The sequence below is a fragment of the Siniperca chuatsi genome, linkage group LG6 (assembly GCF_020085105.1).
Source record: "Siniperca chuatsi isolate FFG_IHB_CAS linkage group LG6, ASM2008510v1, whole genome shotgun sequence".
Classification (NCBI taxonomy): Eukaryota; Metazoa; Chordata; class Actinopteri; order Centrarchiformes; family Sinipercidae; genus Siniperca; species Siniperca chuatsi.
The window spans coordinates 18,100,522-18,118,317 of NC_058047.1; the positions used below are offsets into that span (position 1 = coordinate 18,100,522).

A 17,796-nucleotide genomic window follows, 5' to 3' on the forward strand; every position below is an offset into this window, starting at 1 on the left:
CATATTTTAATTGGAATTATTTGGAAATTACAAAATATTCTCTTAATTGCATTTAGAGCTCTTCGAGCTTTTTCTTTTAGTGCATTCACTGCCATGTTGAAACTCCTTGATGCTGTAATGGTTATACCAAGGTAGGTATAACTCATCTCTCTCCCTGTCACACACACTCAAACACACACACACACACTTGAGAATGTCATGTCGTCTGGATGAGACTGACATTCACCAGTGCCACAGGATCACACTCTCACACTCCTGCCGTGCGGTGCTCTGACAGCCACTACCAGCCACAGTGTATACGTGTGCGTGTTCATTTGTGTGCATTACAGTGAAATTACTCAGGGACATGCTTCACAATCTGTCTATCTGTATAGTATCTGTTATGTAGACGTGCATCATGTGGCGTGTACAGAACGTACTTTTGTTGTCAGTGGATCGTCACAGTGACTTGGATTTCTGCCCTGTGACTGAATTTTGTTTGGAGAAGCGATTTGTCACTCACTTATGAGGAACTACTTTGCTTCTACTAGTAGGATGGAGGAATAAGACAATTGTCATCTGACTCAACTGTCAAATCTACATTTTCAGACTGGTGGCAGTTTTCTCCTTAATAGACATGACAGCTGTTTTTACAGAGGAATTCTCGCAGTCTGCACATCAGGAACACACACGATGGTTTATGGAAATGAGTGCGGTGTGAAAAAATCCCATGTGTCAATCCTGTGCAAATCCTGTAGTGTTTTATCTGCAGACTGTGAGTCACACTGAGCATGTGATTGCAGCCTGTGAGACCATATTTGTCTTGGTGACAGAGACCTCACAGTGCGGTGAAGAGAAAACACATCACACAGACAGACAAGAAGACTCTCTCTGGCCATATCTGCCAGGGAAGACAAACAAGCAGAGGGTGTGTGTGTGTTCAAAAGTTTGTTTTTAATATTAACTTGAAAAAAAATATTTGCCCACTTCCTCCACCCGAGGCAACACAAAATAACTCACTGTCACCGTATGAGAGGAGGTCCCCAATACACAAAAAGTAGTTCACTAGCAAACACTCTCTAGTCAAAGTTTATGTGCTGTTGGTAAACAATATTAAAAAATACAAGTTAAAAAATCAAGCAAAGGTATAGTAGTCATGTAAACATGTAAATGTACAGTAAAACTATACATTTGTGTTTGAAGGCATCAAAGAGATTCAGTGTAGCAATCAAAACACTAGTGTTAACACAAAACAGCAGCCAAAACCACATAACAGACACATTGTGAGCTAATGTTAGCTTTCCATCAAGGTTAGTTCATTTAATGAATTTCATTTTCCACTCAACACACACTCAGCACTCAATGACGCACACGGGGGTAGAACTTATGCTTCTAATCAATATTATAAAATACCCCTCTCCACACACTGATATAAATAGGATGGACAGAGAATTCACACTGCCACCTCATATTAATATTCTTTACTCTTTACCAAGCAAATCGCCTGTTGGATTGTTTTTCACCATCGAGGACAGACAAGTCTCAGTTCCTTCACTCATGACCTTTTACAACTTGTCAGCCCCCAACTGTGATTTGTGCTCAAATTTACTATATTGATTTTAATGAAGTGTATTAATTGTGTTGAGCTGACCGGAAAATTAAACGAAGATGGTTGAAGATAGTGTTAGAGAATCTCCTTAACCACGTGTCCATGACTCAGCTCAGAGGTTCAATGAATGACTTTTAAAATGAACTATCTGAAAACTTATTAGTACTGTTAGAAAACTGCTTTATTGCTGTAGAGAAACTGAATGTTGAAAAGTACAAAACAGCACATTTCTGAGACCAAAAATAGACATTTAAGCAGCTTGAACAAATTTTTGGGCACTTGGGGGGCAGCGAAACAAGCTCTAGACAAAACATTGACATCATAACCTTTTAAGTTTTTTGGACCTAAACCATCCAAATATCTTTCATGTGCTTATCTTTCCGCTCCTACCAGTAAGACATCAATAATGAACATATTGGAGACTGTCAGTGGATCTGATGGTCAGGACTTTGCCTTTTACTGTGCATCCATCAGTTTTCTTAAAACCTATGGTTAAACATAAAAGCAGCAGTGGAGCGGGTCAGGATTCATTGTCTTGCATAAGCGCAAAACTGATGGATTTGCTGATCCCCAACCTGCAAAAAACATCATACCTGCCTCGTCACCCAGTGCTCAGCTGCTTTACTGTACAGTTTAATTGGTGTTTGACTAAGAAATGCAAATTCATTAGTTACAGGTGAAAATTTATTTTAAAAATGGAAGAAATTGTGCTTTAACCTATGCAAAGCTCTTGAACAGAAGCTAGAAATATCAATTTGTTGAAGCATTTGGTTTCTACATTTTTAAACTATATGAACTTTTCTTTCATCCACATCACATTCATTCTTTGTGTCTTTGTTGTGACTGCCTGCTTGTACTGCCTGTGAAGCAATATCCAATACAGATTCACTCTCCTGTTTTGAACACAGCCTGTATTTTATCTGTACATCTGTTTATGTAACACAGGGGGTTGCGCATAATAAATATAATAATAAACCATTTAACACAGAAAGAGCAACAGACTGGAGGTGAACGTAAGGATGGTATCACACACTGTTATGGCACCGTAAGAATGACTCCAAAGGAGGCAGTTACACAATCTTTCTGCACATGTTAACTGATAGAGATCGTGCCAAACAGATGTGTTGAATGAGATAATACATAAGAAATATTGCCAGTGTGAGATAACTGTAATCAACAAGGATTTGGGCAGTCTGAGCGCAGTGTTTGTGAAACAATCAAATAACCCTGTAGTGGCATTAATCACAGAGAGAAAATCCCCTGATTCTAGATGCTTAATAATAAAAGGTGCAGTAGATTTTAACTCATATATTGCCATTTATGATAAATAATGGAAACTGTGTACGAGTATCTACTATACCTGAATGTACCTGGTGAATTCAAATAAAGCATTTAAAATGTGTGTGGCAGGGTGGTGTACCCAAACATGACCTCATGTCCACTTGTAAAAGTCATTACTCTGTTAATGGCAGCATAGCACTTCATAGCATCTCTACTCCTGCTTCAATTATGGATCAGTGCAGTCACTGCATGACCCAAACACTTCTTCACCTTAAAAACAAAAACAAAAAAACAAATGAAATCCCTGATCAGAAGTCACTCAGTCTTGTCGTGTCTCCCAATCTCCCTAAACATCATCATGTTTTCTACTTGAGAGGAAGAGGAGGAGAGAGTGGGATAGTGATGGTGGTGAAGGTGAGAGAAGAGTACTAACTTATCCCTTCTTTCGCCACCTGCTTATTCATTAACCCCTGATGAGGGTGAAGAGGAGGAAGGGTGGACAGAAGCATGAAGGATGGGCGATGGTCGGATTGTCCAGGCTTTAGAAAGAATCCTGCATTGTTTTTACGTGGAAAAAGAAGCAACATCATCATCATCAGGTCCTTCACTCACACAAGCAAATGGTCCAGACAGAGACGAGAACCTTTCCTTGTGTTTTTCACCACTGACTAACAGTTCAGATGACCCCATAGTCCCTGAGAGACTTGAGCAGCACCGTGTCCTTGACGTCGTTGAAGACCCAGCGGATGTTGTTGGTGTCTGTGGCACAGGTGAAGTGTGGGTAGAGAGTCTTCCGCTCCTCCCTCTTGTCGCGGTTGATGGCCTGCTGCTCATACAACTTGCGGATGAAGTTCTTGGCATCGTCGGGGTCTCGCCTCTTACCTGTCACAGAGTTGAGACGGAGATGAGGGAGGCAAGAGATGAACTGGGGTCGGGACTAGAGCTGAACCAATTTGTCGATCAGTCGGTTACTCCATCCACAGAAAATTAATCAAACTATTTTGATAATTTTATTAAGTCATTTTTCAAGCAAAAATACCAGATGATCCCTAGTTCCAGCCTTTATTTGTCTTATGTTATAGTAAATCAATAGCTTGGGGTTTTTCGGACTGTTAATAGTCAAGCTATTTGAAGACGTCAACTTGTGCTTCAGGAAATTGTAACAGGTATTTTTCACAATTTTCAATGAATCGAGAGAATAATCTGTAAATTAATTAATAATGAAAATAATTATTAGTTGCAGTCCTGGTTCGGGCTGATTAAAGGGGCTGATTGAGAAAGAGAATGAAGATATAGAAGGCAAGATATCCGGAAATTTTTATTTGACCAGGCATATACTGTAGACTAGATTAGTTTGGGTTAGATTATCCACCATATTTTCAATAAGGAAATACCTTCTGAAGAATGAAAGCACAATTAGAGCAAATTCCAGTCAATTACAGATATTTGTGCATCTCTTAATTCAGTAATCCTGCATTATTGTCAATGTTTTGTTATAATGCAACAGTGTTATCAACCAAAATCACAAGTGAGGCTGGAATAAGGGAACAGTCTTCAATCTTGTCACCTGAGAAAAAATTCTGCGTCATAATTTCCCAGCTGATGTAACTTTGCTGGATAAACAGCAGTTACAGCTCACAAGTGCAAAATGAATGAAAATATGATTACAGCCTGTTCTCATACATTTTATTTGGAGCATCACAACACCATTACACAAAAGGCAACAGGAGCCATAATTAGGGGTCCAATTTATTAGAGCTGCGACTAATAATTATTTCCATTATTGATTAAGTCCATCATTCTCTCAATTAATAGTTTAATCTATGTAATGTAAAAAAATTGAGCAAAATGCCCATCAAAGGTTCCCAGGGCAGAACACAGTGGTCGAATAAAACAAGCTCTTGAAATAGATTACCCTGGGCTGTTGGAAATGTAGCTGCATTTTATAGACAAATCGATTAATCTAGAAAATAGACAGATTAATTGAATGAAAATAACCGTTAATTGCAGCCCTAAATTAAACAGAAAAAACTACATTTGAAAACCTGTCTCAATAAGTTTTGTGCCAAAAGACTATTTCATAGATAATTTCAGCGCTAGTCCAATTCACCAAGTGTCTCACTGTGTCAACATGGTATAGGACTGCAGGGCTATTTAACAACAGTAGCCCTCAAATGTGGTTAGAGCAGCTGTAAAAAAAAAAGGGCCACACAGTCTCCACACAAGAACACGGCAGCAAATAGCAGCCTGTGGTGGGAACTGCTCAGAGTTGTCGTTAAGGTTAAATTGACATCAAGGAGCTTGACCCTGTGTGAGTCATTATTTTACCCTGCTGATGGTAAAACACAGTGGGCGCAATGCAGAGACACACACACACAAATAATCGCTTGCAGTCACTAATTCCCATCTCATGCACACACAAGTACACCCGGGGGTGCAGGGGGGTGCAGGGCTTGTGGGAAGCACAGTATCTGTCTGTGGTTGCCATTGGTAACAGGGGGGAGAGGGTGGTGGTGGTGGTGGGGACTGTTAGGGCAACGCTCTACAGCTTTTCCCACCAGCAGAGTACAGGCTGCAGCCACATCATTAAGCACACCAAGTACCTGGAAGTGACTCATTTGCAACTGTGTGTGTGTGTGTGTGTGTTTGGGGGGGGGGGAGACGACAAAGAAAGAAAGAAAGAAAGAAAAAAGCTTGCTAAAAAACCTAGAATGATTGCTGGCTTTGCTGACCCCAGGACAGTGATGGAGGGAGAACCTTTCCAGTTCAGAGTCATGAAGACACTCACAATCATTTTACAAATCATTTTTTTTAAATGATACATTATTTCCACAGGGTGCAGTAGGACGCAATGAGATAGCTGCAAGCCCAAACTAAATTGGATGTAGGAAAAACAACATCATAGCCCTTTTTGGTCTTGGACATGATTCTGTCCACAGTGTGATGAGAATACACACCTGCTGACAACTAGCCGCAATTGTGATTGTTCATGGTTTTGAAATCTGCTGCTGACTAGGCTCCGTCCCCAGGCTTTCCCTCGAATACTGTTGGAATTTCTTGTTTGAATGTCTGATCACCAACTTTGAGCTTCAAAGTTGCAAAGTGTTGTGGATTTGGGTTAGACATTTCAAATCTGGTTTATTGTGTCAGTGTTCCCACCATGATTGTTCCCAGTCACAAAACTACAACCAACACTCATAAAAACTTCCATACACACACACACACACACACACACACACATGCCTAAACACAAACTTGTGCACACACTTGTTTGATCAGTTTTAGTGCAAGTTTGTAGTTCCTCTAGTAAAGTGCGGAAACTAATAAGTCTTTTCCTCATTGATTAATCTTAAGTGTCGCTAGAGGCTCTGTGAGGCAGTAATGTGGCACAGCTGTGCTTTAGGCTAAATGTTAGCATGGCAACATGCTCGCAATGACATGCTAACATTTTAATGTTTAGCAGGTATAAAGTTTACCATGTTCATCATCTTAGTTTAGCATGTTAACATTTGCTCATTAGCACTAAACACAAAGTACAGAGAGACTGGTGGAATATCATTAGTTTTACAAAGTGAAAATTTTACCTGCTTTTGGAGCTAGAAAAGTTAAGTGATCACCAAAGTCTGTACTAAATTTCATAGCAATCCATCCAATAGCTGAGATATTTCACTAAAAAAACAAAATGTCAGCCTCATGGTGGCACTAGAGGAAAAGTCAGAGGATCACTAAGATTAATAGGATTCATCCACTGGGGGCCATGAACGTATGAATGTCTGTACAAAACTTCAAGGCAGTTGTTGAGATATTTAAGTCTGGAAAGGGGTGGACCGACCCACCAAATTGCAGATCTCCACATTTGAGAAGCTGGAATGTTTAGCTTGACGAACGACTTAACTAAATCGATTATCAGATCTCTGGTCCATTAATGTTTTTTATCAACTATTTGTTTAATCAACTAACTATTTCACCGATTATCTAGTTAATCCAACATTTGCTTGTAGTTTAATATAACCTCACTATAAATTAAAACAAATACACACATGCATCCACAGCTTACCTGTGAAGCTGGGGAAGTATTTCTGCAGGTCAGAGGTCTGGACTTTGTCAGTCAGGATGTCAGTCTTGTTGAGGAAGAGGATGATGGAGGTGTTGTGGAACCAAGTAGAGTGGATGGTGGTGTAGAACAGAGCCAGACTCTCATGCATGCGGTTCTGAGGAAAAAGACAGTCTGATATACTGGAGGCTGCAGCACTTCAACTCAATATAAGGTGGTGGTGTGTGTGGAGGGGGAGACAGAAGTTCTCAGGGATGGCAAGATGGATATGAATGGCTGAGGATGAAGCAGAGAGGAAGCAGCCCTTTAAAGAGAGGAGGGGGGAGTTTATGGGGGGTCTGGAGCACACGGGTCACTGTGGAGGTTAATGAATGTGTTGGCAGACTGAAAAGTGGCTGGGAGAGATAAACGGCTTAGTGACAGGATGGGAGGGAGGAACGGACAGACGGCGACAGAGGGCTGGAGAGGCTGAGGAGAGAGAGAGGGGAGAGGTTTTCCTGTGAAAGAGTGAAACCTGCTGGTGGACGGATGAAATGACTGAAGAACACTGACATGATGAGAGTCACAAGAAAATGGATGGATGGATGGTACTTGTACTTTACTGAAGTATTTATATTTGAAGATACTTTATATTTGTACCACTCCACTAAATTTCAGAGGTAAATATTTTACTTCTTACTCCACTATATTGACCTAATAGCTACAGTTACTGGTTAATAAAGATGAAATTACCGAACCATTTATGAAGCAATTAGCTCCACCAATTACATAGTTAAAAGGCTGTTTATATGTTAATGCAGCAGTAATATTAATAATCAAATAATTTAGGGTTGCAACTTATGATTATTTTAATTATTGATTAATTGTTAAAATAGTGAAAAATCTCCATCTCAAAGCAACAGTCCAAAACTTAAACTGTTCAGTTTACAATTATATAAAACAGGAAAAGAGCAGCAAATCCTCACATTGGAGAAACTGAAATATATTGAATATTTGGTCGTTTTTGCTTGAAAAATGACTAAAACGATGAATTGATTATCAACTTTTATTAACAGTTTCTGATTAATTTTCTGTCACTCAGCTAACTGATTAATTGTTGCAGCTCTACATTAATATACTATAAGTAATAAAAAACACTGTAAAAAAGGGGCTATTCTGCATAATGAGTACTTTTACTATTGATACTTTAAGTACATTACTTAGTTCTGCTAGATAGATAGATAGATAGATAGATAGATAGATAGATAGATAGATAGATAGATAGATAGATAGATAGATAGATAGATAGATAGATAGATAGATAGATAGATAGATAGATAGATAGATAGATAGATAGATAGATAGATAGACAGACAGACAGACAGACAGACAGACAGACAGACAGACAGTATTATTATAAAATGTTTAGTTGTTTTTGCAACCAATGTACCTTCAGTTCAGATGCTGCCTGTTTAGACTCTTACAAAATAAATAATATAGTTACCTCCTGAATGAAATTCAACTTAACAACTCACCTGTCAGGCTGCCTTTGTGAGGGGCAGTTTGTTTACTAACTTCTCTTAACTTACCTTTTTCATTAGGTTGTTTCTATTATTTTGTCCACCTTCTGTACTGGTAGACCGAGTGAGGGACACATAGACACATTTGTGAAAACACAAGTACACACTCAGTGCTCTTACAATGGTTTCTCTCTCCTCCAGGACCTGGTCGTACTCGCTGAGGGAGGCCAGGTAAATGAGGGAAGTGACATTTTCAAAACAGTGAATCCACTTCCGACGCTCCGACTTCTGACCGCCCACATCCACAATTCTGTAAGGGAGCAGGGTAGAGGAAGGCAGGAAGAAAAAAACAGTTTGGGAAACTAACTCTTTATGTTTTCTCATTAAGTTCAGTGTTTTTTTCTGTCTCTAAAGAGTCTTCTAACAGTAACTGATGGGGGGGAAGTACATGCTCACTATCACCTACAACAAGGATTCAAACTGGCAACCAATCAGTACCAGCTGTTCAAATTAACATACATAAGCTATATACAGAGCAGCAAGTATTTAGACTGACATATTGTCTATTGTTTTGGTTCTGTACTTAAGATGTGAAATAAAGCTGTGAACATTTCTACATTGCTCATCCAATATGGACGGAAACAACCTCAAATTAAAACTGAAAGTCACAGCTTTAACCTTTTAGTCATTGTTTAATGTCTTGACAATACCAATACATTAAACAATTAGCCATTTTTTGGAATGGTTGTTTAATTTTGATGAGTTGAGGTTTGCTAACTTTGTCTCAAAAACCTGGAAAAGAAGTCAAGATGGACTATTTGATTAGTATTTACTCTGATTTCTCCAGTATTATATGGTAAATGTTTCTGCCAGTGATTTATTTGTTCTGTTGAAGGTCTGAAAATTTGTGAAAATTATTCAAATTAGTTTTCTTTATTTTTTGACTTTTTTGTAGTATTGTTTGAAAATGTATGCGCAGCATTCTCTATCTGGCTTTTATGAATTTGTGGTGTCTTGTAAGTCTGTAAGCATCTGTCCTGATGCTTACGGACTGTTCTCACAGCCACATGTGGCTCTCACACAGCTGCTAATAATCTTTTCACTTTTTCCTCATTTTCCACAGCTCATTGTGAATCCAGAAAATACGGTGGCATGTCATGCTCATGACAGGACTGATTGTGAAATCCAAAGAATTCCTTTTTTAAACCATAATATATACATTTGGACAAAGTACTCATTACCAAAAAATAGTCCGTATTTTATTTTGTCATCAAAGAACCGAGATAATCCTTTTCCTCAGTTTAGGTTGTTTTAATTCTGAGCTATAGCTCATGGATTAAGAGCAGGTGTCATTTCATTTCGGAACACAATGTACCTTTTAAGTGAACATTGATCTTTGTCTGCCTAGTTTTAGTCAGAACCCCCCTCTGGTCTCGGAAAGAAACAATACCTGTTCACATGTTCTGAATAAACCCAGAGGGCGACACCACCTCACTTCCCAGCAGGGGCTATTAACAGACGCAATGAGATATTTGATCCTATTGCGTCCAAACAAGCATGACCAGACAAAGCCTCCGTGAGAGTCAATAGATTTTTTTTTAGATTTGTGTCTCTGACAGGCTGGTAACGTGAAGACTGGTCACCTTAGTGTGACGCTCCTGATGGTAAAGGAATAGTCGTGGATGCCCGTGGTGGGGAATCGAACTCGCAGCACGTCCTGTTCTGTGGGAATGTAGTCTAGGGCGGAGATGCGGTCCAGGTTACTCATGTAGCTGAGAGAGAGAAGAAGAAAAAGATAGAGAAAGTTTTACAACGGTGCTAAAAAGCCTGTTTGTGACCTCTAGTGAAACATATTGCCTCTGTTTACATCCCATCCAGCCGTGGCCATGTAAAACAAACTGAAGTGACACAAGATATACGATGAATGAGTGATGATTAAAAAAAACAGTGATTAAAAATACAAGAAGGGAGTGGAGTGAGTCCATATCAGCCTGTGTACAGATGACGGCTTTATGGCTCATGTTGATACAAGCTGTCATTAGCTTATGTTGACTGCCTGTCTCTTATCATGCACACGCCATGATGATTGAGCTGCTGGGTAAACACAGAACAGAACAGCAATAGAAAAGAGAAAAAACAGAGGCAGGCTGAGCCGAGGCTCACACCTACTATGTTGAATCTTTTCAGACACAAGTCTGAGGGTAACTCTATGGTACTCTGTACGATGATAGAAAGGTTTCAGTTTAAAAGACGATTAATGTCTCACAAGACAGTTGGCTGTTTTCCCTCAAATACTCTTTGATCAACTGGTGGTTTCAACATGGCTGAAAAACGGCTAGATACAGTACACTCTGTAAAGAACTAGCCCCCTCCAGTGGTCTCAGTGCAAAGTACAAAGTATGAAACTTATTCTGAGCGCTACAATGACAAGCAAGTATGTGGTACTGAAACAAATGCAAAAAATAATTAAACATATTAATAATGTGATTTGTAAAGGTAAAAATTTGTACAGGTTAAAAACAAATATTTTATGATAATGTCGGAAAAAAAATGTTTTCTTGAGATCACAGAAATAAAAGAAAAATCAAACTGATTTATCACAAAGTTTTTACACAATGAGAACATAAAAACACACAAAAAAATGGGAACTGATAAGCACACACAGCTTTCTCTGGCCCTCCATACTTTTTCATTTAAACAAATTCTACAGTAATAGAAGCTTAAAACAACTTGTCAAGACAACCATTTTTTTCCACGAGTCCACTTGGTACAAAGAAGTTTTGGTACAAAGGTCAGATGTGGCAAAAACAAATAATACAACAATACGTCGCCACACATTCTCTTGTGACACATTAGCTGGTACACAAATTGTTACGTTACTACTGAAGTTGTACTTTACTACGGATATAGTATTTAACCTCTGGAACCATTGTGCTTTGTGGCAGTTCAGCCGTTTTCTTATGTTCTGATTATTTGGTTTATGCCTGTTTGATATTAGAATGACGGCACATGTACATGTTGCTGTTTGTGTTCAAAGGTCTTATACCTAGTGCTATCAGGCTATGCACATAGTCAAATTATCGTCAACAGTTTTGATAATTTTTTGGAAATTTTTCAAGAACAAATGTGAAATATTTGCTGATTCCAGCTTCTCGAAAGTGAGAATTTGCTGCTTTTCTTTGTCTTAAATAATTGTAAATTAAATATCTTTGTGTTTTGGACTTTTGGTCAGACAAAACAACCAATATGAAGACGCTACTTTGGGCTTTGGGTTTTTTCAAATGTTTTGACATTTCATAGATGAATTGTTCCATCTATGAAATCCATTAACTGAAAAAATAATGGACAGATTAATCCATAATGAAAATTTACGTTAGGTGCAGCCCTAGTCTGAATAGTTATAATAATATACCCTTTGAAACCATTAAGACTCTTTGCCCTTACAAATTGTTAATCTCAGACGTTTCTAAAGTAAAACATGATGTACTTTAAAGTGTGCAGTACATACATATAGAGTAGAAGATTATTTCTGCTTTTTGATAAAGTAAATTAGCCATTTTAGAGGTGTGTTTTCTTCGTTTTTCACAGGTGTCTTGCAAAACGCTGTCTATCATAGATTTCTGTATTGTGATATCATCGCTGGCAACTTCCTGTGACAGTGTTTTATCATGTCATACCCTCTGATTCCTAGCCCTGACTCAGGATGTGGTACAGTGTAGACAGCTACTCACTACTCTGTGGAGTCCAGGAGCTGGTACTCGCAGCGACGGCTGTAACAGACCCGGATGCCTGAGTCCGCCCAGAGGCGGCGGATTGCGTCAACGTAGCCCCGCTCCAGCTGGGTGATCTGCACTGTGTTTACATCCTGCAGCCACTTGGCGTAGATCTGAAAGACAGCGAGAGACTCAGCGTATTGAGAGATTTTACGCTGTACTGAAACTCAAGTGTTTGTGACGTTTAACAAAACTCTGTATCTGATCATTGTAAGTATTAAACCAGAGAGAGTTTAGAGGTTTTCTGTGTTCAGTCCTCCAACATCTACTTTACTCAAGGATTGCGTGTGTTCATGGTGATACTGCCAGCTTCTATTTCTAGACTAGAACATCCTGTGTGTGTTTCTGTACCGGTGTGTTTGACGCCTCTTGTTTGATGTGGGCACAATCCCATGACTCCAGTGAGTGCTCTCGCCCTGATGCCTGCACACTTGTGTTGATGTCTGTTTGTGAGTCAGTGTGTGTGTTGGTGAGTAACTTTGTGCGTCCATGTGTGTTTATGCTGGTGGAGGTCCGTGTATGTGTGAGTCTACCTCGTTCTCTCGGGCAGAGTAGGGTATTTTGAGTGTGGTCATGGCTCCTGTCATGGCCTTCATGGCTGTGAAGATGTTCTGGAAGATGCATTTGGTGAAGGACTTCCTCTCCTCCTCTGAGAAGCCTCGTCCGTGGATGATCCTCATCTGTCGGATGAAGGTGGTTTTTCCGCTCTCGCCAGTACCTGAAGCAATAAATGGGAGAAATAATAACAACAAGATCAACAAGGCAGCTCAGGGGTTAGCACCGTCGCCTCACTACATTAAGGTCCTCTGTTTGAACCTGTCTGTTGGTTTGGGCCTTTGTTTATTCATGTTCTACCTGTCTCTTCTTGGATTTACTTACTCCCGCTGTCCAAACACATGCAGGTCAGGTGAACTGCAAACTGTAAAATGCCCTTAGGTGTGAATGTGTTTGTCCAAAGGTCCTGGACTGGATAAGTGGTTTACAAAACGGATAGATAAAGGTGATTTAAAACTGTTTTATGGGGCTAAATGGTCTGAAATACTAACTTTCGCTCATAGTGATGAACCCACAGAGAATTATCACCCGACTCTACAGTTCCCCTCAGCTCTATGGAGCGAGCACTTTAGCATGCCGCGGTTTTGGTTTTAAGGCCCACAACTTTACTGTTTTGGTTCAGTCTCACCGCTCTCATCAACATGGTTTCCAGCAGCAGCTGTGACAAACACATTGTACGCTACCTGCCCAGCACCAAAAAGCAGACAACGTTAGTGACTAGCTGGTGAACAAAGCAGAGCATTTAGCAGCTAAAGAGCCGGGTATTTCCCTCAGGAGTTGATGGAGACCAAAAACAGAGCTAAAAGGAAGTAGATATTGGACTTTAGCCTGGTCGCCAAAAACACCACTCCAAATAAACGTTATTGTTGCTCTGTGTCTGCTGGATGAGTAAATAAGCATGTTCACCTTAACAACAAGGCCAATGTTTACAGCCGGTCCCGCTGCACCAAGTGGCCAAACAAATCAATAATGCAGCTTTAAAGTAGCAGATAAATAACTCCTAATGAAAAAAAAAAAGTATTGTAATGTAGAAGGCATTGAGTTCTATCTTTATGTCTTGGCCGGAAGAAAGATTCAACCTTAAGCTGTTATATGAATACAAAATAGCTTGCTGCAGTTTACTTTTTTCAGGACAGACATTTTGAGATGTCACAACAGGAAAATCACAAGTGGTAATTAATTAATTAATTAATAATAATAATAATAATAATAATAATAATAATATGCCATCATTGTTAGTGCCACCTGTGCATTTCCTGCTATGATAGGTCAAAATTTGGGGGTTTTGTCGAATTGAAGTGAATGGCTCTGAGAATGGAAATAGCTTTACCTATATTCAGTCCAAAAAAGAAATAGTAGCAGTAAAAATCCAAGTTGTCATAAGCTGAATTTCAACAAGACAATACTGTGATTGTGTTATTGACAGCATTGTTTCTCAGCTACTTGTACATTTAAGGGACGAAAAGCTAAACCAGTAAACCACAACAGAAGAACAAGGTGACTGAGTGACGCTGTTGAACCGGATGTTTCTCTGATACATGCACATTTTCTCTTCGCTGTTCATTTTCAGCCTCAGAGATTAAAGTCAAATTCAAAGGAAGTGCCTGGGTTAGAAATAAAAAGAAAAACTTGATTTCTTTTCTTTGATGGCCTCATTTTAATGACATTTTACAGCTTCATTTATTTTATCTTTATTTCTGTATTTCATAACAAGTTGTCTGTTTGTATTTTGATCCTCACACATGTATGGAGAGGTGGACTTGCTGCAGAGCGACACCCCCTCGAGTCGTGATTTAGTCAAGAGCGCTATGTGGTGCTTCTTGGATGTGTAGCATTAAGTCGGCCATCTGCAAGAGGAAACTAAAACTCTCAGCTTCTTATTCTGCCAAACACTGTAATTTCTCAACACTGCTTTTAAAGAGTACCATTTAATCCTCCAACCAAACTGTGTTGAAAGAAACAGCTGAATATGTTTTATTGACAGTCCTGTTCCCGTACACAAACATTTGCTTTCAGCCATTATACACAGTCACAAAGGAAGTCTGGGTAATAATTCAATATTATTGTTTACTGTCTCTCCATATCATTGCAGGGTTTCCCCAAGGAAATTGTTTAACAGAGGTGGTAAGCCCCCAAGATCCTGATTTTGTCTTGTTATCCGTTTAGTGTGCTGATAACGGGCTAAACAAAAGACGCACTAATTAAATAGGAGGCACGTGTGTAATAGTGGCTCTGCTCTTTCTCACCGAATGTTTTATTTCAAGAATGTGTATTAGTTTTTACGATGTAGTGGTCTTTATTTTCTTCACAATAAAAGCAATAAAACACTGCAGGAAAGCAGCTGTACAATTGTCATATCAAGATGTTGTGGTTCACAGTACTAATGAAAAAAACTTAAATAAATAAATCAACACTTTTGATAACCAAAGTCATTTATCAATAAAAAAAAAAAAAGAAAAAAAAAAAGCCAAATATTCACTGGTTTCAGCTTTCAAAATGTGCTAGCTACTTTTCTGTGTTTTACTTAATTGTAAATTGAATATCTATGATTTTTGGTCAGACAAAAACAACTAATCGTAAACATAATCAACACTTAAACGTTTTACCAACGTTTTACGTGATTTTGAGTACTTTTGTTCCATATCAATATTGAGAGACTGCACTGATAATCATTAGGATATACAGTATATTTTGTCCATAATGCCCTAAAATAAGACTACATACAAATATTTCTTTTATAATATCAGCCAATGCAATTCAGTGAAAAATGCATCTTTCTGTACCTCCTGTCTTAATTACTTAAAACTAAAAAAAATGTTTTTTTAAAACTGCAGGTTCATGTTTATTGTAAATTTGTTAAAGTTAGTTTCAGTTAGGCTGCAACTATCATTTATTTTCGATTAATCTTTTAATGTTGGTCTATAAAATAGTGAAATCATAAGGCAAAGAAAAGTCAAATCCTTACAAGTGAGAAGATGGAACTAAGTAATGTTTGGCTGTGTGTGTGTGTGTGTGTGTGTGTGTGTGTGTGTGTGTGTGTGTGCGTGTGTGTGTGTAAAATGCCTTAAACGATTAATCAGTCATCAAACTAGTTGCCGGTACATTTTCGAGATTAATCAACTAATACTTTCAGCTGTAATGTCAGCCTTATGTCCCTTTAATCCAACTTTACCACCCATTGATATTCTCTGCCGGGCACGTCCGCCTCCATTAAAGCATCAAAGCAAAAGCGCAGTCGCTGTCAATCAGGTTTTAAGTCATCAAACCAGATGTGAAGTAGGGCTGGAGGTTTCTCCAGTCCCTGTTTCATGTATACAGCCAGTAACAATCTGGACCATTCTTTTCATACTCACATGGTGACACATGCTTTACATAGTTTTCAGACTTATCTGCGAGCTACCGAACAGGCCAAGCAGTTTTAATTTGCATGCATTGTGTTCCTTAGGGCGTCTTCTCGGACTTCAGTGTCATCCGCTGTCAGTTTAATTCATTTTATTTGCTTGAACATATATATTTGGCACCACTGTGCTCTTATGGGGCACTCGTCGTGCCATCATTAATGTAAAAGATGAAGCTGTGTGTGTAGTCACTGACCCAGCAGGAGGACTTTAATCTCCCTTCTCTCCTTCTTCTTCTGCTGCTTGAGGATCCTCTTGATCTCCTTGTCCACAGCGATGGATTTCTTCTCCTCCTCGGACAGACAGCACAGACAGGTGCGGCGACACCGCTGCCAGCAGCCCGCCATTGTCAAAACCACTGAAATGAGACTGTTAATGAATAATGAGTTGTAATGAGCCGATAAGGACTGACAATAAACTCGTTGTCGAGCTGCCCAGTGTTCATTTGATGGCCATTAGTTGCTTACTTGACTCATTAGACAGTCAGGATTTGTTCTAACACACCTGTTCCCCGGAAATCTTACATGGACACTGTAGCTGGAAACATAATCACTGTCTGTTTAAATGGTGTCCCACACTTCTTCAGTATAAAGCCTACAGCCTTCAGTATCTTTGAAATATTCACCTGGTTGATTCATGTTTCAGTCAACTGTGACAATACAAGTTTGTTCAAGAGGAGTTTGGAAGTTACAAACATAAAACGATAAAGCTCCTTACCTCCAGTCTGTCACACTACCTGAAAACGAGCAGGTACGGGCTCTGAAAGCGTTTTGCGGTCCATTTCCCAGCTTGTCCCCTGTCCACACCTGCGGCTAACAGCTAACAGCTACTGTCGCTGAAGTGTCATTAGCCCGCAGATACGGAGTCCAAACAGTGCTCAACTCACACGAAACAACCTGCAGCTCGGGAAAGTCCACCGCGCCTACTGAGGAATGTGCAGCTTCTGTAGTCCGCTCAAAACTGTCTGTAACAGGAATGCGCTCCGGCTGACACCGCGACAAAGAGAGCGGCAAAGCACCGCGGCAGCGCCGGAAGTTAGACGAGTCTGCCTAGAAAATAAGAGCATGATGTTGCTATTTTAGATTGTTCCTGAACAATTGTGCGTAGAAGAAACGTTTAGATAATGAAAAACTGAACATGAACTAGTTTAACTAATGCTGCTGGTTTTTTACTAATTGTAAAAATATAGTTAAAAGCATCACATGGAACTAGTTGTAGAATATAGCCTCATTAATTACATTTACTCATATAGTATACTTAAATACAATATTTTGGTACTTGTACATTACCTGAGTATAGCCATTTTATGCTACTTTATACTTTTATATAGAACATTATTTCAAAGGGAAATAATGCCCCTTGAGGCAAACTGTGAGTTGTGATATTGTTGCTGTATAAATAAAATTGACCTGAATAATGTGCTTTTTACTCCAGTACAACAGCTATAGTTAACATGCAAAACATAAGACCAATTTATAAAATGTAATATAATATGTTACCCAATGGTATATAAAATAGTTACCCCCTCCTCGGCAGGCTACAACATTAAAATACTGCTTACACATTAATACATTGGTCCATGATCCATAATAAATAGTCCACTAGTATAATACATGATAATGTAACACTCACAGGGGCAATTTTCTGC

General features: G+C 39.1%; 1 protein-coding gene across 4 annotated transcripts; it reads right to left on the reverse strand.

Annotated features, from left to right (window-relative positions):
* Positions 1-914: 914 nt before the first annotated feature.
* LOC122877754 (guanine nucleotide-binding protein subunit alpha-11-like) lies at positions 915-17,147 on the reverse strand. 4 transcript variants are annotated; one of them, XM_044199728.1, is made up of 8 exons: positions 16,885-17,147; positions 16,345-16,506; positions 12,729-12,913; positions 12,154-12,308; positions 10,066-10,194; positions 8,603-8,732; positions 6,927-7,080; positions 915-3,751 (listed from the first exon to the last, which is right to left on the reverse strand). In XM_044199728.1, exons 2-8 carry the CDS (start codon positions 16,493-16,495, stop codon positions 3,546-3,548), a joined length of 1,110 nt encoding a protein of 369 aa, XP_044055663.1. In that variant the 5' UTR covers positions 16,496-16,506; positions 16,885-17,147; the 3' UTR covers positions 915-3,545. The 4 variants fall into 4 exon arrangements, with proteins under 4 accessions (XP_044055663.1, XP_044055662.1, XP_044055661.1 ...); XM_044199727.1 differs by having other exon boundaries at positions 16,345-16,517; XM_044199726.1 differs by having other exon boundaries at positions 16,866-17,147.
* Positions 17,148-17,796: the final 649 nt, after the last annotated feature.

What these genes read in the sequence shown, in the direction of transcription:
- LOC122877754 (XM_044199728.1), bottom strand. Translation starts at nt 16,495, where the DNA reads ATGGCGGGCTGCTGGCAGCGGTGTCGCCGCACCTGTCTGTGCTGTCTG. An exon ending in GATTAAAGTCCTCCTGCTGG is followed by an intron (nt 12,914 to 16,344) that starts GTCAGTGACTAC and finishes TTATTGCTTCAG; the next exon opens with GTACTGGCGAGAGCGGAAAA. An exon ending in ACTCTGCCCGAGAGAACGAG is followed by an intron (nt 12,309 to 12,728) that starts GTAGACTCACAC and finishes GCTGTCTTTCAG; the next exon opens with ATCTACGCCAAGTGGCTGCA.